At 43.3% G+C, this 21,865-nt stretch overlaps 1 protein-coding gene across 2 annotated transcripts; it reads right to left on the bottom strand.

Moving 5' to 3' along the window:
* Positions 1-36: 36 nt before the first annotated feature.
* LOC139376345 (calpain 10) lies at positions 37-18,664 on the bottom strand. Of its 2 annotated transcripts, none has more exons than XM_071118771.1 (14): positions 18,593-18,664; positions 14,734-14,889; positions 11,402-11,520; positions 9,564-9,695; positions 7,515-7,711; positions 7,084-7,316; positions 6,679-6,820; positions 6,047-6,213; positions 5,615-5,877; positions 5,200-5,402; positions 4,724-4,979; positions 4,216-4,415; positions 2,418-2,463; positions 37-1,156 (listed from the first exon to the last, which is right to left on the bottom strand). In XM_071118771.1, exons 2-14 carry the CDS (start codon positions 14,750-14,752, stop codon positions 1,127-1,129), a joined length of 2,007 nt encoding a protein of 668 aa, XP_070974872.1. In that variant the 5' UTR covers positions 14,753-14,889; positions 18,593-18,664; the 3' UTR covers positions 37-1,126. The 2 variants fall into 2 exon arrangements, with proteins under 2 accessions (XP_070974872.1, XP_070974873.1); XM_071118772.1 differs by having other exon boundaries at positions 14,734-14,868; positions 18,593-18,633.
* Between the last annotated feature and the right edge of the window lie 3,201 nt (positions 18,665-21,865).

Genomic DNA, 21,865 nt, shown 5'->3' with positions numbered 1-21,865 from the left:
ACACAAATAGTTCAATCATGATGGTCACAGCTGAAGTGTGGTTTGCAGGATACAACTTTATTATAGTTCAATCAGCACCTGCATCTTCTGTATATTTAAACACACAAACACACTGACAACAAAAGTACAATAACACAGTAATACTCTCAGATAATAAAACCATTGTAATCAGTCAACAGTTGGAGTGGCAGTGGTACCCAAGTTAGTTACCACACCACAAACACAAACACACACACACCCTGCCTTTTCAGCCACTGCGTGCAGAGCCAAAACACTGGCGGCTTCTTCCAAAGAATCTGTTGCCTTAAGTAGTGCCGCTTCGCCCCATATCGCCCCCTGTACTGTTCATCATGCAGCCACTTCAAACAGCAGTCCGGGTCCAGTTCTATGGGTGTGAGGGTGATAGGGACGGGAGGGCTGCAGCAGAGTCTCAGGTGTGGGGGTTGTGGGGTGAGGGGGCTACTCTGTTTGTGGTCGGAGGACAAGGGCTTGATGTTGAAGCTGTCCTTAGCCACATATTTATAATCACATTCACCACACCCTTAATCCTAAACTCAAACATTAAGGGGATGACAAAATATCAATGGTTAGGGGAAACTTCTATCTACTCTGGGGGCATGGATGAAGGCAAAGTTCAGTCACAGGCAGCCCTGGGGTTTGGGTCTGAGGCTGGGTGGGTGCACTGCAGTGTGGTGAGGTCCGACCCCTTGCTTCTGCCCTCTCTGCCCCAGCAAGGAGCTCCATGAGTGGGCCCTTTGTCCCAGGCCGACGGGCCAGCGAGTGAGCATAGTGAGCGGGCCTCTTCAATGGCGGCTGTTTGTTTACACCGGCCAGCCCCGTCAGCTCCCATTAGCGCCTGGCCCAACGACAACCTGTGATGTGCTAATCGCAGCCGGGAGAGAGAGAGAAAGGGAGAGAGAGAGACAGAAAGAAGAGATGCCGATCGGCTCCCTGAGCCTCGCCAGGCTGGGGATAAAGGCCCTGAGCCCAGGCCGTGCGTGCGCACACAAACACACACAGTGTTCGGCATGGGGAGGAGGGGGGGGAGACCCGCTCCTTTCATGTGTGGCCAAGGGCCGAAGTGATGTGAGCCCACGTCAGCAGAGCGGCAGCACAGCTCCCAGAGCTAACTACGCATCACAGATATGTGAGAGACCTGTCGCCAGAGAGAGAGAGAGAGAGAGAGAGAGACCTTATAAAATCCATAAATGTATCATTCTTGTGCAGTATATATCTACAGGCTACATTGAGGTTTTTCTTTAATTATTTGAGGTCATCTGGTATTAGTATGTTATAATAAGCTGCACACCCGCAAAATAGCCTCCACGCCAATCGCCAAATGCCTTTGGGGACGAGCAAAAGGGAAACGTCCGAGTTGAATTCAATAAGAGAATATCTGCAAAATGGAGAGTTGAAAGTAAAGAGAAGGGTATGTTTGGGAAAGTCTTGGTGATGTGGTAAAAGAGGATGATAGCAGTGTTATGTGTGATGATTGTGAAGCGCAGTCACAAGATGGGGACTTCCTATAGGCCTACGGAACGTCAAGGGAACAATAGTCTACTGTTCAGATGGGTTAAATGGAAACTGACTGGACACTGACTGTAGGCCTGTAACCTCTCACATAGCCTTAATATTAACTCCTGCAGAATTAACCATTTCTTGCAACAAAATCTTGACTGGGGAACAGGAGTGGAGAAATATGGTTACTTTCTTTCAGCATCTTGAGAGAATGCGAATGCGCAGTTGCCACCTCTACAGATGATATCTATCTTTATCTGCATCATAAAATAGCATTTCAACCACATAAAATATGCACCCAACTCGAATTGAAAACTCATCAGAAACATGTTGGGTTGTTTTCACAGATTTCTATTTCCCCACAACAGCTCAAACTGATGTCATTTGGACATTTTGCTCTGCGAAAGAAGCAGAGACTTTAGATTCTATAAATTATTCTGGTGACCAAGGGTTTATTTAGTCTTCTAGGGCAACATATAATGGCAGAAGAGAAGCTGCATGTATCTAATTATAACAAATAGCCTACCAAAATGTAGTATATTAAAAACACAAACATTTCAAATCAGGCAAAATAAATCCTGCACCCCCTGTCAAAACATCGTTCTGCCGTCTCTGAATGTAGCCTACAGCGCATTTCCTATATTAGCGGGTTAGGGGCGGGTGCGGGCCTCAGATGTTCACCTTATCATATAGTCGGGCGGTTGCGGATGGGTTATTAGCAATTGCGGACGGGTGCGGGGAACACATAACTGACCCACACACCGCTAACAGACAGTGATTAAATACTGCCATTCAACACAGCTGAAAAGTGTTTGTGCACTATGGTACACTAAATTGGTTTAGGAAGTGTGTTTGTTGCAAAGTATAGGTCTTGTACACATAGCCCAACACTCACTCACCTCTTGAATGGCTCTCCCCAGTCTTTCCTGACTCTTCACCACTCTCCTGAAACACAAGTACAACACACCATCATATTATTCCATAAAATTAAATTAAAAATGAACACAATCACAAGGGCATAGGGGCTAGGAGAAGGTACAGTGCCTTGCGAAAGTATTCGGCCCCCTTGAACTTTGCGACCTTTTGCCACATTTCAGGCTTCAAACATAAAGATATAAAACTGTATTTTTTTGTGAAGAATCAACAACAAGTGGGACACAATCATGAAGTGGAACAACATTTATTGGATATTTCAAACTTTTTTAACAAATCAAAAACTGAAAAATTGGGCGTGCAAAATTATTCAGCCCCCTTAAGTTAATACTTTGTAGCGCCACCTTTTGTTGCGATTACAGCTGTAAGTCGCTTGGGGTATGTCTCTATCAGTTTTGCACATCGAGAGACTGACATTTTTTCCCATTCCTCCTTGCAAAACAGCTCGAGCTCAGTGAGGTTGGATGGAGAGCATTTGTGAACAGCAGTTTTCAGTTCTTTCCACAGATTCTCGATTGGATTCAGGTCTGGACTTTGACTTGGCCATTCTAACACCTGGATATGTTTATTTTTGAACCATTCCATTGTAGATTTTGCTTTATGTTTTGGATCATTGTCTTGTTGGAAGACAAATCTCCGTCCCAGTCTCAGGTCTTTTGCAGACTCCATCAGGTTAACTTCCAGAATGGTCCTGTATTTGGCTCCATCCATCTTCCCATCAATTTTAACCATCTTCCCTGTCCCTGCTGAAGAAAAGCAGGCCCAAACCATGATGCTGCCACCACCATGTTTGACAGTGGGGATGGTGTGTTCAGATGTGTTGCTTTTACGCCAAACATAACGTTTTGCATTGTTGCCAAAAAGTTCAATTTTGGTTTCATCTGACCAGAGCACCTTCTTCCACATGTTTGGTGTGTCTCCCAGGTAGCTTGTGGCAAACTTTAAACAACACTTTTTATGGATATCTTTAAGAAATGGCTTTCTTCTTGCCACTCTTCCATAAAGGCCAGATTTGTGCAATATACGACTGATTGTTGTCCTATGGACAGAGTCTCCCACCTCAGCTGTAGATCTCTGCAGTTCATCCAGCGTGATCATGGGCCTCTTGGCTGCATCTCTGATCAGTCTTCTCCTTGTATGAGCTGAAAGTTTAGAGGGACGGCCAGGTCTTGGTAGATTTGCAGTGGTCTGATACTCCTTCCATTTCAATATTATCGCTTGCACAGTGCTCCTTGGGATGTTTAAAGCTTGGGAAATCTTTTTGTATCCAAATCCGGCTTTAAACTTCTTCACAACAGTATCTCGGACCTGCCTGGTGTGTTCCTTGTTCTTCATGATGCTCTCTGCGCTTTTAACGGACCTCTGAGACTATCACAGTGCAGGTGCATTTATACGGAGACTTGATTACACACAGGTGGATTGTATTTATCCTCATTAGTCATTTAGGTCAACATTGGATCATTCAGAGATCCTCACTGAACTTCTGGAGAGAGTTTGCTGCACTGAAAGTAAAGGGGCTGAATAATTTTGCACGCCCAATTTTTCAGTTTTTGATTTGTTAAAAAAGTTTGAAATATCCAATAAATGTTGTTCCACTTCATGATTGTGTCCCACTTGTTGTTGATTCTTCACAAAAAAATACAGTTTTATATCTTTATGTTTGAAGCCTGAAATGTGGCAAAAGGTCGCAAAGTTCAAGGGGGCCGAATACTTTCGCAAGGCACTGTATTAAGGGGGTAGGGAGTGGAATAGAACCAGGTCTACCTGTGTATTTTGCGAGCCACAGTGAGTGTGAACTGGCCTGGGGAGTCAGGCTGGTAGGTGGAGGGCACTATGACATAGGCCCCTGGAGGAAGGCAGCAGGCCAGACTGACAGCCTGGGTGTAGCAGTGAGGAATGCAGCTGGCCACCGGTTCCTCCTCCCTGGGTACTGTCGACTCGGCCTGCTCCTGTCCCTCTGGAGTCTGGATACACAGAGGTTCACATGTAACTTGTCACAACAGAATCATCTTCATATAGACAGATTTTAAAGGAGGATAAAAACAACATATCAACAGGCTAAACCATAGATTCTACATTAAGGACATATTTTAGATAGGCTAACCACATACTGTTAATAAACCAGGGTCATATTTTATTAGGAACCAAGCAGAAGAAAATGGACTAAAACAAGGAGGGACTACTTGGACTTGGACAATAATAAACTCATTTAGTGTTTTTCATTGCAAAACATTTTGCTAGAGTATTCCCTAATGAATACAACTCAGCTCACCTTGTACAGGTGAAAGCCGATGGCCTGGAGGTCAGTGTCAGGGCAGTTCTGGTGGAGGGTGACCCTAACATTGACCCCTGTTGACCCCGCTATGTTGTCACCCATGGTGACCGGAAACCTTGGGTTCTGCCAGTGAGACAGGAAGTTCCTGCTCCCCCCGGCCGATGACCCTGTGACCCATGCGCCCCGTAAGTAGTTTGTCTCCCACTCCCCCTCTGTTACCAATGGCAAAGAGGGCCCCGGGGTCTTCACAGCACTGCAGGAGGATGGGGGAACATATATATCCAGTTTCCTAGACTTGTAAGACAACATGATCTACAAAACAAATGGAATGATATATAAACCACTTTTGATGTATGAAAAGCAAAACTTCTGATACATTTTGATTCAGTATTTGGTCCTGGCTCCCTATTCGACCCATCTCTTTATGGTCACAGTCTTCTGCTAAATGAAGTGTAAATGTTAGTCCCACTGACCTGAGTGAGGTGGGGGAAGAGGAGAAGACCCTGAGCAGGAAGCTCCCCTCACCCCCCTGGAGGAAGGTACTGGGGATGAGCAGGTGGCAGCCAGGGTCCAGGTGTGTGTGTAGTACCACCTCACGCTCGTAGGCGTGGCAGTGTGTGGAGGCACAGGGAGGGCTGTTCAGAGTCCCAGACAGGTTCAAACACTTCTTCTCTACCTGGGGATTGACAGACAGACAGATGTACGTATTGCACACACACACACACACACACACACACACACACACACACACACACACACACACACACACACACACACACACACACACACACACACACACACGGAGATAAAGATGAAATAATTAAAAGCCACACACACACATTCTTATTTTAACATCTATCAGCTACAAGGTTACAGTGCAGTACCAACCTTCCACATGTGCAAAGCGATGGCCTGGTAGTGCTGGTGTTGTGTGGTGCTGCTGCCCTCTTCTGGTGACTGTGTGTAGTGGTGTCCTGTGTTCCTGCTATACCTTCTGTGCTGTAGCAGAGACACCAGCACCTCTCCCCTCTCAAACACCCGCAGCCAGAACTGAGGGTTGCTGCCAAAGCTACTGTTGTTACGGCAACCACCTGCTGAGTGACCTTTGACCCATCGATCGCTGGTTTGGTGGCTATGAGTCAGAAGCTTTCCTATTGGACAGATAGGGGCTGTGAATCACACAATCACAACAACACTGGCTTTGCTTTTATGAAGGGATAGTTCACCCCCAAACCAAATATCGTCAGACGTTCTCATACATTCAAAACTATTCAACTTTGTCTCATGCTTGTATAATGAGGAAGTATTGAGTGAGTATACCAGAATAGATGCTCTGCAGGTGTCCCTCCTCATTGATAGGATACCCCACTGTGACATCATCAAACTGCAACAGGAATTCAGTCTCGTCCACCCAGAACTCTGCCTCCTGGGCCCGGCCCAGCAAGTTCAGAGTACAGGCCGGGTCCAGAGAGTTCCAGCCTTCTCCACTGCCAGGTGAGAGTGGCCAGTTTATTACTGAGACAGAGGTTCTTAAGAAAATAATTATAGATGGATTCAGGCTCAAAATGACACAAAAGAACACACACATGCGCGAGCCCTGCACTGGCATGAATTTTAAGCCCTACCCATGCCCGCGGTGTTCAGGCCCTGGGCCTTAAATTCTGACAAATTTAAGGCCCAGCCCTGCCCAAATGTAATTATATGTAGAGAGTTTTTTCAGACCCTTCCAGCGACTTTAAATCGTTAAAGGATTCTAGCTACACATTTCCCACTAAATTCTGCTGCAAACGAGAGTGGGAGAAGCTGTCTGTGCAACAGAAGTCACAGCAATGGCGAACACACAGGCAGAAAAGCAGAAGAGGGGGGGGGTCTAGTGGGAGAGGGGGGAACATTACCCCTGGGACCGCAGCTGTGCGGGCTCGGGTAGTACAGCTCTAACACAAACACCCTACCTCTCTCTCCATGCTCCCTCCCAGCAGCGTCTGCCCCAGGGGTTTCTGATCCTGATTAGACGTACTCCTCCCCGTTCCACCGTCCTCACGTCCACCCACTCCATCACACTCAGGGCATGGAACTGCCCCAACTCACTGGCACCTAGGGTATAAGGGGGCAGTTGGGGTAAATATAGCCCTAAACAATATTTTAGCTACTTGCCTATTAGCAGACTTGGGGGTGTGCCAGTACCTTACTTTGAAAGGTCAGTCACAAGATTTCAATAGAAGGCTTTCAGTAAGATTCTTAGAAAACTGCATTCCTTCTCCATTGGAGAACAATGGTCTGCACAGCCCAGAGCTATTTTTGTGTTTAAAATGTGAAAACAGCAGAATATTCCCAGACAAGTCATTTTTCCTCCTTACCTCCGGGGGCGCTGTGTACAGAGCAGCTGACTGAACAGCCCTCTCTGACCGCATGCAGCAGGTCCAGATCCAGCCTCCTCCTCCTGACCCAGTCACTGTCAGATGACCCCCGACCCTGGTCCTCCTCTGTCCCACAATCCCCCAGGCTCCAGCGCTCCGCCAGCCCCCCTGTCAGGTCTACCAGAGCCTCAGAGACCTGCCCCGCCCATAGGCGCTCATATGACCCCTGCAGCCTGGGGGAGGAGTAGGGACAGGAGACAACATGGGTGTATCAGAGAATGTCACAAAACCTAACTGAGTATTGTATGGTATGGAATGGTATGTGATTGGAACAGTATAGAATATTTGGAGACCCAATATTAATGACTAGATGCAGAAACGCTGTTAGTAATTTTTTTGAGGTCAATTTCAACCTTCCACCTGTCACTCACTTGGCGTAGGCCTTCTCCAGCAGAGCAACCCAAAAAGCAGTGGGGGATTGGCAGCGCGAGAAGCAGAGCTTTCCGTTGAGGCAGGGCAGCCGGTCGTCAACGGTTACCTCTGTCCAGCAGCCATGCTGCCAGAGACGGAAGAGGAAGGAGCCCCGGTACCCCCTCTCCCCCCACTGGGGCTGGGCAGGGGGCACCACCTGGGGGACAGAAAGGGTACAGGGCACTGGGTTTATCACAGTATTTTGGTGGTATTGATAAAAGTCACCAAGTACTTAACGGACTAGGTCAGTGGCAGAAGCATAGCGTATTTGCTGTAAGACTTGAATTTGTGGTATGCAATAACATATACGACTCGTTTAAGGAAACTACTTCACAGGAACACCATTTGAACGGAACCTTTTTTTACATTTTTGATCAAAATGTGTTTTTTGGCAGAAATGCCTTCTGAAAAGTGAACTTTCATGGGTCTTAATAACAAACTTGTATGCAATCTGTAAATACCAAAAAAAAATTATGTTACAAGCCTAGTTGGTTTAGCCATGGAAAGAGACAGGAACCTTCCCGCTAGCCATGATTGACTGAGATAATGAGTGGGCTGGACATACCAAGAGATGCGTTGGATTTGGTCTGCCATGTAGCATGCTTCTGTTTATAATATGAGCTGGTAATCCTGTGTAGGTAATCCTTTCTAATGCAGCTTTTTTGGAAGATATAACGTAGTAGAACTGCATAAGTGTTGCTCTCCACTTTCTAGGGGACAGAGTTTTGAAAGCATTGCAATTAGAGTGTGATAGCTAAGGAGATGGAGAAAATTCTGGCGTTTGATTGCAAATAAGCAGACGGAGTCAAAAAGAGAACACAGAAGGCTCCGGATTACATCTTCAAGCTAAGGGCAATCATGGCATCTGTGACAGAGAGGGAGAATTGTCCATCCATGTATGGGTATGAGAGTCTAGCTAGCTACATTTTCAGATATTACACGTTTCAAATTGTCAGAAAGTCGTTTTAATTTCAAGTTAAAGTGTACTGTTAGCTAGCTAGCTAATGTTAGCTGGCTGCCTAGTTAGCTAACTTACGTGTATGATCTGTGTAGTAATGTTATTTGTATCTCAAAGCCATTTGCATTGCTAGATATAGCCTAATGTTAGCTAGCTAACATTGAACCTGGTTAGCTACCTGCAGATTCATGCAAAGAAGTAACCTTATGACTTGGGATTATGGTTAATTGTTTAGCTAGCTAGCTACATGTCTAAACAAAAGACTCCGCTATGCAAGTAACTATTCCAATAGAATTTGTATGACGTCACTGCAACAACCGTCGATAGACGTAGCTGGGAAATTTGCTCTGGCTATCTAGTCCAATATCAGAGCACCCTCGTCTGAGTGTGCAAGAGCGCAGAATAACTGACAAATTTACGAACGCTCAACACCCGTTGAATATGGCCGGTGTCAGTAAACGTTGTCAAAAAAAGCGTAATTAAATTGTTGCCAGCAGCACAGTTGCAGTCATCAACACTCTGGATAACATAAAAACAGCCTAACCAGCTCTGCTAGGGTGAGTAAAATGGTCAGAGTGAGCTGTTCTCTCATTTGTGTCTGGAAGTAGCTAGCAAGCTAGCCAATGTTAGCCAGTTAGCTTGGGTGCTTGACTGCTGTTGTTAGGACAGAACGTTCGGATCAACCCTACTTTTTGGCCAGAAAGTCCAGCGTACACTTTGAGAGCGAAACACTCTGAATTTACGAGCGAATCTTACAACGCTCTGAGATTACGAACGCCAGAGAACACTCTGGCACCACTCCAGATAAAATGTACGAACACACCCGTAGTATAAACCAGCCTTTAGTATTGACATCTTTGGTTGTTTAGTACATAGCCTCACATGTGGGGCTAAAGCTCAAAAGGGTGTGAACGATGCTGTCCAGTAGGTACCAAAACATTCAAGGGCCATTTTCTCAAACGTGTTTGTTAAAAACCATTTCAAATTTTGCTACATAAGACGGAATCGAGCTGGTCGAACACATATACGTTACAAATTTGTGGAGCTTTACCTTGTTCATCAAATGCTGGTACTTCAGTAAGATTGTGCAGGCACAGAGGAACCAGCAGTCTCCCAGGAGGCCTTGCTTTGCATGGCCGTCATTGGTGTTGTCAGGGAAGAGTGCAGGAGACGGGCAGATCTCCTGTAAGGACAGAGAGAGAAATATATCACCATTAACAGACACACAGAATCATTGTGAGCAGATTGGACATGCTTGTTTCCATTATGTGATCAAGTGTTCACACGGTGTTGAGGAAAAAAGAACATGAATGGAAGGAACACAGAATATAAATCGCATATACAGTGCATTCGGGAAAGTATTCAGAACCCTTTTCACTAACGACAAAGTGAAAAAAGTTTTTTTAGAAATTATAGCAAATTTACAAATAAAAAACAGAAATACCTTATATACATAAGTATTCTGCCCCTATGCTATGAGACTGAAAATTGAGCTCAGGTGCATCCTGCTTCCATTGACCATCCTTGAGATGTTTCTACAACTTGATTGGAGTCCACCTGCGGTAAATTCAATTGATTGGACATGTTTTGGAAAGGCACACACCTGTCTATATAAAGGTCCCACAGTTGACAGTGCATGTCTGAGCAAAAACCAAGCCATGAGGTTGAAAGAATTGTCCGTAGAGCTCCGAGACAGGATTGTGTTGAGGCACAGATCTGGGGAAGTGTACTAAAAAATGTCTGCAGCATTGAATGTCCCAAAGAACACAGTGGCCTCAATCATTCTTAAATGGAAGAAGTTTGGAACCACCAAGACTCTTCCTAGAGCTGGCCACCCAGCCAAACTGAGCAATCAGGGGAGAAGGGCCTTGGTCAGGGAGGTGACCAAGAATGTGATGGTCCCTCTGACAGAGCTCTAGAGAGCTCTCGTCCTCTGTGGAGATGGGAGAAACTTCCAGAAGGACAACAATCTCTGCAGCACTCCATCAATCTGGCCTTTATGTTACAGTGGCCAGACGGAAGCCCCTCCTCAGTAAAAGGCACATGACAGCATGCTTGGAGTTTGCCAAAAGGCACCTAAAGACTCTCAGACCAAGAGAAACAAGATTCTCTGGTCTGATGAAACCAAGATTGAACGCTTTGGCATGAATGCCAAGCGTCAGGTCTGGAGGAAACCTGGCACCATCCCTACGGTGAAGCATGGTGGTGGCAGCATCATGCTGTGGGGATGTTTTCAGCGGCAGGGACTGGGAGACTAGTCAGGATGGAGGCAAAGATGAACGGAGCAAAGTACAGAGAGATCCTTGCTCCAGAGCACTCAGGACCTCAGACTGGGGGCGAAGGTTCGCCTTCGAACAGGACAACGACCCTAAGCACACATCCAAGACAACGCAGGAATGGCTTCGGGACAAGTCTCTGAATGTCCTTGAGTGGCACAGCCAGAGTCTGGAATTGAACCCGATCGAACATCTCTGGAGAGACCTGAAAATAGCTGTGCAGCAGCCAACCTGACAGAGCAGGAGAGGATCTGCAGAAAAGAATGGGAGAAACTCCCCAAATACAGGTGTGCCAAGCTTGTTGTGTCATACCCAAGAAGAGTTGATGCTGTAATCCTTGCCAAAGGCGCTTCAACAAAGAACTGAGTAAATTGTCAGAATACTTATGTAAATGTCATTCAATTTTTTTTTTTTATAAATCAGTAAATTATGGGGTATTGTGTATATATTGATGAGGGGGGGAAAAAAACTATTCAATCATTTTCAGAATAATGCTGTAAAGTAGCAAAATAAATGTTAAAGTCAAAGGGTCTGAATACTTTCAGAAGGCACTGTATATTTTGACATGCCGAAGGCCAATTCTGATTGGATAAGTTGTAGGCCCGGGTCTCACCTGTGGCCGGAGCCATGTGATGTCATCCTGGAACCTGGCGATAGGGGTGGAGTAGTCTGAGAACAGGGAGTCCTCACAGATGAAGGCAGGGTCCTCAAACAGACCCTTGAATTCTACAGCTAAAACAGTGATGGAGGAGCATGTTATCAACACTAGAAGGGATATTCAATTCTATTTTATAAAATGTAATTTCCTGCAACATATACAGTTGAAGTCGGAAGTTTACATACACTTAAGTTTGAGCCATTAAAAGTCATTTTTCAACCACTCCACAAATTTCTTGTTAACAAACTATAGTTTTGGCAAGTCGGTTAGAACATCTACTTCGTGCATGACACAAGTAATTTTTCCAACAATTGTTTACAGACAGATTATTTCACTGTATCACAATTCCAGTGGGTCAGAAGTTTACAAACACTAAATTGACTGTGCCTTTAAACAGCATGGAAAATTCCAGAAAATTATGTCATGGCTTCTGACATCATTTGAGTCAATTGGAAGTGTACCTGTGGATGTATTTCAAGGCCTACCATCAAACTCAGTGCCTCTTTGCTTGACATCATGGGGAAATCAACAGAAATCAGCCAAGACCTCAGAAGAAAAGTCTGGTTCATCCTTGGGAGCAATTTCCAAACGCCGAAGGTACCATGTTCATCTGTACAAACAATAGTACGCAAGTATAAACACTATGGGACTATGTAGCCGTCATACTGCTCAGGAAGGAGATGCATTCCGTCTCCTCGAGATGAACGTACTATGGTGCGAAAATTGCAAATCAATCCCAGAACACAAGGACCTTGTGAAGATGCTGGAGGAAACAGGTACAAAAGTATCTATATCCACAGTAAAACGAGTCCTATATCTACATTACCTGAAAGGCCGCTCAGCAAGGAAGAAGTCACTGCTCCAAAACCGCCATAAAAAAGCCAGACTATGGATTGCAACTGCACATTGGGACAATGATTGTACTTTTTGGAGAAATGTCCTCTGGTCCAATGAAACGAAAATAGAACTGTTTGGCCATAATGAACATCATTATGTTTGGAGGAAAAAGGGTGAGGCTTGCAAGCCGAAGAACCCCATCCCAACCGTGAAGCACGGGGGTGGCAGCATCATGTTGTGGGGGGTGCTATGCAGCAGGAGAGACTGGTGCACTTCACAAAATAGATGGCATCATGAGGATGGAAAATTATGTGGATATATTGAAGCAACATCAAGACTAGAGGTCGACCGATTATGAGTCTCCAATATTCCCAGGTAAGAAGTTTTAGGTTGTAGTTATTATAGGAATCTCTCTCTCTATAACATTTGTATTTCATATACCTTTGACTATTGGATGATCTTATAGGCACAATATTGCCAGTGTAACTGTATACTTCCCTCCCTCTCCTCGCTCCTACCTGGGCTCGAAGCAGGAACACGTCGACAACAGCCACCCTCGAAGCAGCTTTACCCATGCAGAGCAAGGGGAACAACTACTCCAAGTCTCAGAGCGAGTGACGTTTGAAACGCTATTAGCGCGCACCCCGCTAACTAGCTAGCCATTTCACACCACATCGTTACAACAGCCTAATCTCGGGAGTTGATAGGCTTGAAGTCATAAACAGCAGAGCTTCTGGCAAAACGCACAAAAGTGCTGTTTGAATGAATGCTTATGAGCCTGCTGGTGCCCATCATCGCTCAGTCAGACTGCTCTATCAAATCGTAGACTTAGTTATAACATGACCACACACAGAAAAACAAGCCTTAGGTCATTAATATGGTCGATTCCGTAAACTATCATCTCGAAAACAAAACATTTATTCTTTCAATGAAATACGGAACCGTTCCGTATTTTATCTAACGGGTGGCATCCATCAGTCTAAATATTCATGTTACATTGCACAACCTTCAATGTTATGTCATAATTACATACAATTCTGGCAAATTAATGCGCAATGAGCCAGGCTGCCCAAACTGCTGCATATACCCTGACTCTGCGTGCAATGAACGCAAGAGAAGTGACACAATTTCACCTGGTTAATTATTGCCTGCTAACCTGGATTTCTTGTAGCTAAATATGCAGGTTTAAAAATATATACTTCTGTGTATTGATTTTAAGAAAGGTATTGATGTTTATGGTTAGGTACACGTTGGAGCAACGACATTTCTTTTTCGCAAATGCGCACTGCATCGATTATATGCAACGCAGGACACGCTAGATAAACTAGCAATATCATCAACCATGTATATATAATGCTAGCTAGCAACTTACCTTGGCTTCTTACTGCATTCGCGTAACAAGCGGGCTCCTCGTGAGGCAGGTGGTTAGAGCGTTGGACTAGTTAACCGTAAGGTTGCAAGATTGAATCCCTGAACTGACAAGGTAAAAATCTGTTGTTCTGCCCCTGAACAAGGCAGTTAACTCACCGTTCGTAGACCGTCATTGAAAATAAGAATGTGTTCTTAAAGTACTTGCCTAGTTAAATAAATGATAAATAAAGGTGGGAAAAATAGAGAGAGAAAAATAAAAATATATATATATATATTTTTTTTATCTGCAAAATCGGCGTCCAAAATTACCGATTTCCGATCATTATGAAAACTTTAAAATCGCCCATTCTGATTAATCAGTCGACCTCTCATCAAGACATCATCACTCAGGAAGTTAAAGCTTGGTCGCAAATGGGTCTTTCAAATGGACAATGACCACAAGCATACTTCCAAAGTTGTGGCAAAATGGCTTAAGGACAACAAAGTCAAGGTATTGGAGTGACCATCACAAAGCCCTGACCTCAATCCTATAGAACATTTGTGGGCAGAAGTGAAAAAGTGTGTGAGAGCAAGGAGGCCTACAATCCTGACTCAGTTACACCAGCTCTGTCAGGAGGAATTGTCCAAAATTCACCCAACTTATTGTGGGAAGCTTGTGGAAGGCTACCCAAAACATTTGACCCAAGTTAAACCATTTGAAGGCTATGCTACCAAATACGAATTGAGTGTATCAGACCCACTGGGAATGTGATGAAAGAAATAAAAGCTGAAATAAATCACTCTCCACTATTTTTCTGACATTTCACATTCTTAAAATAAAGTGGTGATCTTAACTGACCTAAGACAGGAATTTCTTACTAGGATTAAATGTCAGGAATTGTGAAAAACTGAGTTTTAACGTATTTGGCTAAGGTGTACGTATGTAAACTTCCGACTTCAACTGTAATTGATCCTTCAACATAACAGTAAAGCGAAATAAATTCATAGGCTAATAACAGCAGTACACAGGTATAGGGGCAACGTAATGTCAAGTTACCAACAGTTGTTTACTAAAAAGAGACTGTCACCCTCAAACTTACCCCGCTCATCTTCCTCCATCGCCTCCCTGTCTTGTCTGTGAATCACCCACGATGCACTACTTCTCCTCTACTCCACAACCAAGGAGCTGGGTTTTTCATGACCCCACCATTCTTGAAGATACAGCATTATGTTTTCTTCAAAATAATCAGAACAGACTGTAATGACAAGATAAATTGGTAGCCAGCATTTGCATATCAAAACAAACAGCCAGATGAACAGATGAGCTTTGATGCAAATATAGACTACAGTTGTGGCAAAAAGTTTTGAGAATGAAAATTAATATTTGTGTCAGGGCAGCAAAGAATCCACTTCTCTCCAGGAAAAACATCAGGGACAGACTGATATTCTGCAAAAAGGTACAGGGAGGGATTGGACTGTTGAGGACTGGGGTAAAGTCATTTTCTCTGATTAATCCCCTTTCCGGTTGTTTGGACATCTGGAAAAAAGCTTGTCCGGGGAAGACAAGGTGAACGCTACCATCAGTCCTGTGTCATGCCAACAGTAAAGCATCCTGAGACCATTCATGTGTGGGGTTGCTTCTCAGCCAAGGGAGTGGGCTCACTCACAATTTTTCCTAAGAACACAGCCATGAATAAAGAATGGTACCAACACATGGTACCAACACATCCTCAGAGAGAAACTTCTCCCAACCATCCAGGAACAGTTTGGTGATGAACAATGCCTTTTCCAGCATGATGGAGCACCTTGCCATAAGGCAAAATTGATAACTAAGTGGCTCGGGGAACAAAACATCAATATTTTGGGTCCATGGCCAGGAAACTCCCCAGACCTTAATCCCATTGAGAACTTGTGGTCAATCCTCAAGGCCCGGGTGGACAAACAAAAACCCACAAATTCTGACAAACTCCAAGCATTGATTATGCAAGAATCGGCTGCCATCAGTCAGGATGTGGCCCAAAAGTTAATTGAAAGCATGCCGGGGCGGATTGCAGAGGTCTTGAAAAAGAAGGGTCAACACTGCAAATATGGACTCTTTGCATCAACTTCATGTAATTGTCAATAAAAGCCTTTGACACTTATGAAATGCTTCTAATTATACTGCAGTATTCAATAGTAACATCTGACAAAAATATATAAAGACACTGAGGCAGCAGTGTGAGCAAGACAAAGAAGCTGATTGTGGTCTACAGGAAAGGGAGGGCCGAACAGGCCCCCATTAACAACAACAGGGCTGTAGTGGAGCGGGTCGAGAGTTTCAAGTTCCTTGGTGTCCACATCACCAACAAACTATCTTGGTCCAAACATACCAAGATAGTCGTGAAGAGGGCACGACAAAAACCTTTTCCCTCTCAGGAGATTTGGCAGGTGTCCCCAGATCCGTATTCGGTATTGTGTGTAGATTACTGAGGATTTTATTTAATTAAAACCATTTTAGAATAAGGCTGTAACATAACAAAATGTGGGGGAAAAATCAATGGGTCTGAATACTTTGCGAAGGCACTGTATATGGCCAATATACTGCGGCTAAGGGCTGTGTCCAGACACTCCGGTGTTGCGCAGTTCATAAGAACAGCCTTAGCCGTTATATATTGGCCATATACCACACCCCCTCTGGCCTTATTGCTTAAATAACCTAGACTACACTTTTACATGTAGACTAATTATTTACGTATATTTATGCACAATATATGTAAATATTATTGTTGGCCATTTTAGAGGCAATTTTATGTGAATTTCTGGCTCAGTTGACAGTTGCATGTATTTCTTTTATTAGTAGGCTCTTCTTATTAGTCGTTTAAATCCCTATGAATGAATGACCTATATGTTCTAGAGTAGACCCATGTTGGCATATCAAAAAACATCAACACGTATTTGAATTTGGGAAGTTCATGTTCAGTTTGGGACAATTTAAATTGCACTTCAGGACAATTCTGGGACAGTGATGAAAAAAGTTAGTATTGAGCCCTGTATGTAGCAAGCTAGCTAGCTAACATTGGCTAGAAAGTTGAAGACAGAGGAGAGAGAGAGCAGCGTGCAGCAGTGCGAAGCACAGCGGAGGTGAGGACAGAGAGGGGCCAATTAACTTCATTACTGACTAAGTAGTCAGGGGTGACAGGTAGCTTAGTGGTTAGAGCGTTGGACTAGTAACCGCAAGGTTGCAAGATCGAATCCCCGAGCTGACAAGGTAAAAATCTGTCGTTCTGCCCCTGTTCCTAGGCCGTCATTGAAAATAAGAATTTGTTTTTAACTGACTTGCGGTAAAGGTAAAAATAAAAACGATAATAGTTGTGATTGATTAATAGTAGAATACAACTCTTGATGTGATGGATCTCCTTTCGCTCTTTTCTTTCCATTTAGCTGCAGAGGGATGGATAACTGGTACGTCAAGCTGCCTGCAGCCACACCTTAATTTTAAAAAATGTATTCAATAAAAGACAAATAGCAAAATGTTGGGGCTTTTCGGTTTTTCCCTTCTATAGTTCGTATTAAATTATTTGGTGTAAACCAATAACAAAGGGAGATATGAAGAGAACAATTTAAAGTTAGAGCAATTTTACCAGTTGTATTTACATAGATTGTCATTATAGAGACACCTTTTGGAAACATGTGCCAACTCCACATGCTGCGTGAAAAAATTGGGTGCTAGTTTAAGCTTTGTGGGCGGGTTGAGTTGTCATTGCGTCATAAAGTATTGCTCGACTTGGCAACCCTGCTGCTACTCCAAAAATCACACGTGTACGCACGCACGTACGTAGATCAACGGAGTGGAGTTTGTCTCTGGAGAACAGTAGTAACACTGATAGAACAAAGAGACAGATATTTCACCGGATGTATTAAATGTGAAGCATTCCGTTTCCGTTTCCACTCAATAACAAATACGGGGACGAGAGGAAGCCCAGTGGCCACACAGTTTTACATTACCAAAACTAGAATGTGTAACAAGCAGGGTGGACTGCGATTTGTAGACTTTACCCCTTTCCAAAGTTTCAAAAAATGGCGTTGTTTAGGAGTGCAAGCACAGAGGGGGTAACCGGGGCACGTCACATGGGGCTATAAAGATGAAGCATCGTTCAGAAGGTTTTCTAACCACCGAATGTGGTAGTGGGAGGAAGTCCAGTCGAGGGTATTGGAAGAGGATTGAACTAGGTGAAACTGCCCGACATTCTGCAAATTTTCTCATCGATGAAACATCTTCTCAAAATAAATTCGGTTCCCAAAACTACAAATATATTACCAACACAGTGCACTACGTTTTATAGACTTGGCACTTTGCCAAAGTGTAGTTATATTTTTAATTGCGTTGTTTAGGAGTGCAAGGTCGAATTAAGTGTGTGCACACACGCATTTCACAAGTGAGGCGTTCCCTAACGGATACATGCAAATCAATGATAGAATGCGCCAATAGTAGCTCACGCTTGGCTCTGCCCACCTCCTTGTTTGTTCTGCCCACTACTATGATTATTCTGCTCCCATGGGAAACGACAGGCTCTGGTCTATCTTGGGTTGGTTATAAACATATTTGGCAGTAGGCTAGCTATAAAGGTAATCCCAAGCAGAGACAATAGAGAAGAAACACAATGCATATCAGACTAGTCATTAAAGAACCCTGGGTTACAGCCTCAGAGTAAGAGGTCTAGCTAGCTCCTTGCCAAAGTCGTGCATCGTTGACTGCAGTCAGCGTTTTTTAAATAATGTGGATGATGGCTAGCTGGCTAACGTTAGTTATTTAGCGTTAGCCAGCTAGCTTGCTAACGTTAGTAAACTAGGCATGTTAGCTAACTACGTTTTACATCGCTATTAGACAATGATAAAAACTACTTGAAACGCTGAAATCACATTTTTACCATAAGAGTGCATAAATACAATTGAGAAAAAAGAAACGTAGCAGGCAAATACCTGAATATAGTCCTGCCAAATCTCTCCCGGAAGGACAGTGACAGCAAGCGGCTCATTCATTATGCGAATCCTTCCAGTTTTTGGTATTATGGTCCCACCCCGTGGCTATACATTGCATTACACAAGGTTTATCTGGAATGGACAGGCATCACATCACATGACATAGCAACATTCGCTTGCTTGGATGGACGTTTGGATATAAGAAAACAGGTTGAGGTTAAGAGGGTTACTGCTGTAGGCTACTTCGAATAATATTTAGCCAACGTTTATCAGACGCTCTTATCCAAACCGAATTACAGGAGCAATCACGGTTAAGTGCTTAATCATCTTGAGATCAATGCCCTCTCCTGTTTCTTAATATGTGTTTGCACACAATCCAGCTACTGCCCTACACATGATATTTAATTCTGATTTGTATTCTGAATCTGATTTGGACTTGTCCTTTTGTTTTTGTGTTTTCACTGAAGGAACCTGTCTAAGTGCCCTAGACAAGACATGCTCAACAGAGACCAACGACTGCTTGCTTACACCAAAGGAAATTACTCTAACACCCTTTACCAGAGACCAGAACAAAGAAAACATGGGTCAATCAAAGAGTACAGAATAAAAGATAAAGGAAGAAAGGCAAATGATATCAGATGAACTCAATCATCAGATGAGCTCAAATACTTTCCAGGTGTGGGCATAGACAAAGCTCTGCTGCAATTCTCAGGTCCTAGGTCCTTGGAGAAGCTGCTCAAACACTACAAACAAAGAGAGATGGAACCGAATGAAAATGCTGCAGCATGAATACGTCCCTGGTTATCTCTATAGTAATAGACAGATCTGTAGCTGCCATAGAGCCCCCAGAGGATAGCACAGATTATCTGCTGCATTGTATCTTTGCAGAGGCCTCCGCTGTGAGAGACCAAATGGATGAGTACCTCAAGAGACACCTCATGCACATACGCAACAAGGCAGAGTTTAAGAGTGACATCCAGCACGTGGAGCGTAACCTGAGCTTTGCCCTGACTCAGTTGAAGAACTCCTTGCTGCTGGACGGACAGATGAGCTTGTGGGCTCTGAGGATGTGGGTCAACGGAGCGTCCCTCCATGTCCAGATGCTGATTCACCTGGGCAGACTGGATGGGGCCAAAGTGGCCCAGTGCGATCAGTCATCACTACATACCAGAGCAATCTTGAAAATCTTCTATCTGGATACAAGGAATTAGTCAAACAGCATCCTTCACAGTGCCACAGTGGTTCCTATGAGACAGTCTCAGTAAAGTTCTGGTTTTGCTAGAGCTCTGAGATGACTAAATGATATCCAGAATATAGTGTTTTTTAGACATTACCCTATGGTGTGTGTTGAGGTTGGTTATAACCCTGTAGATCCATTTTGATCCCAAGGTGTACTGTCTATGTTCTGTATCATTGTTTGTGTGTCCATCATAAAACAAGTAATGGTCAATTGCAACCAACAGGCAGAACTTTTAGCGCTGTATTTCTTGAAACGTTACTAATGGAAGATTACATGCACCTGCATGTTAAAACAGACTTGAAACGTTACTAATGGGAGATTACATGCACCTGCGTGTTAAAACAGACTTGAAACGTTACTAATGGGAGATTACATGCACCTGCGTGTTAAAACAGACTTGAAACGTTACTAATGGGAGATTACATGCACCTGCGTGTTAAAACAGACTTGAAACGTTACTAATGGGAGATGACATGCACCTGCGTGTTAAAACAGACTTGAAACGTTACTAATGGGAGATTACATGCACCTGCGTGTTAAAACAGACTTGAAACGTTACTAATGGGAGATTACATGCACCTGCGTGTTAAAACAGACTTGAAACGTTACTAATGGGAGATTACATGCACCTGCGTGTTAAAACAGACTTGAAACGTTACTAATGGGAGATTACATGCACCTGCGTGTTAAAACAGACTTGAAACGTTACTAATGGGAGATCACATGCACCTGCGTGTTAAAACAGACTTGCTTGCAACCAAAAACCCACAAGAATAAACCAGCAGATCAGTTGATCTCCCGTTGTTACTGTGTCAAACAAGTTTGATATCAGACAGCTGTGTCTAGGTTCTCTACTCCAGGCCCCAATGACATATGACCTATTAGGACCATTGAAAAAAGCAAGGCTAGTATTTAATTTAAACTATTTATTGTAAGACTATAGACCCCGTGAATTGTAAGAAACTATAGTACAGTACAATTTAGTACAGTATAGTTCAGTATAGCTCCGTTCTTGTGTATTTTATTGTATTCCTCATGTTACTATTTTATTTTTAAACTGCATTGTTGGGAAGGGCTCGTAAGCAAGCATTTCACAGTAAAGTCTACACCGGTTGTATTCGGCACATGTAACAAAATACATTTTATTTGATTTTACAGGAAAGTAGAGTATAGTTAAGTACAGTTTAAATCAGTATAGAAAAGTAGAGTACCGTACTGTACTGAACTATACTGTACTGATCTGTACTGTACTTTCCTGTACTGTACTGCACTGAACTATACTTGAGTTTACTGTAAAGTACAATACAGTACATTATAGACATCTATGTTTGGGCCACATTAGAATATACTAATTTGTCATTTGACATACCTTGATTAGATTATAATTGAATGAAAACAGATTTGCCAGTATTAGTTCAATCATAATTGTCTTCAATAAGTTACCAGTTTTAGATGTAGACAATACAGGAATACTTTATTTTTCCCTTTTGATAAGAAATGACCATACTGTATTAAGGTTTTATTCATGGGTTAAATTATTTGAAAATTACAAGTAAGTATACCAACATAAGCTTTACATTAATAAAATGTGTAGAGTACATTGTCACAGTAGATTCTCTCTGGTAAATGAGGAAATACCTCATTTCACTTGTATGAAATGATGTGAAATAGTTCAATTTGGACTTAGTCTGCTCAAATATTAGGTTTCATTTATGCCGAACATATTACCCACGAGAGGCATAAATCTTGAAAAATGTTGGCAGCAACCAGGACTTCAAGTTAAACACCGACATCAACTGCAGGGAGCGATAATATGGCGGCCAATGATGGCTGCAATCGAGATCAGCACAGGGACGAGATATTACCTTGTGTTGAGCTGGTGCTCTGTGTTGGTTTCAATTGACCTGTAGCGTTCAGTGAACCACACCATGATTCAAAAAAATATAGCTACATTATAACTTCTTGTACTGAACATTTACATCTTGACATTGAAGTACTTTTTTTCCAGGCATAACTACACATTCAATGTTGTT

Source organism: Oncorhynchus clarkii, chromosome 20, assembly GCF_045791955.1.
Source record: "Oncorhynchus clarkii lewisi isolate Uvic-CL-2024 chromosome 20, UVic_Ocla_1.0, whole genome shotgun sequence".
Taxonomy (NCBI): Eukaryota; Metazoa; Chordata; class Actinopteri; order Salmoniformes; family Salmonidae; genus Oncorhynchus; species Oncorhynchus clarkii.
The sequence above is the reverse complement of the archived record's forward strand: the minus strand, read 5'-3'. Positions and strand labels throughout refer to the sequence as shown.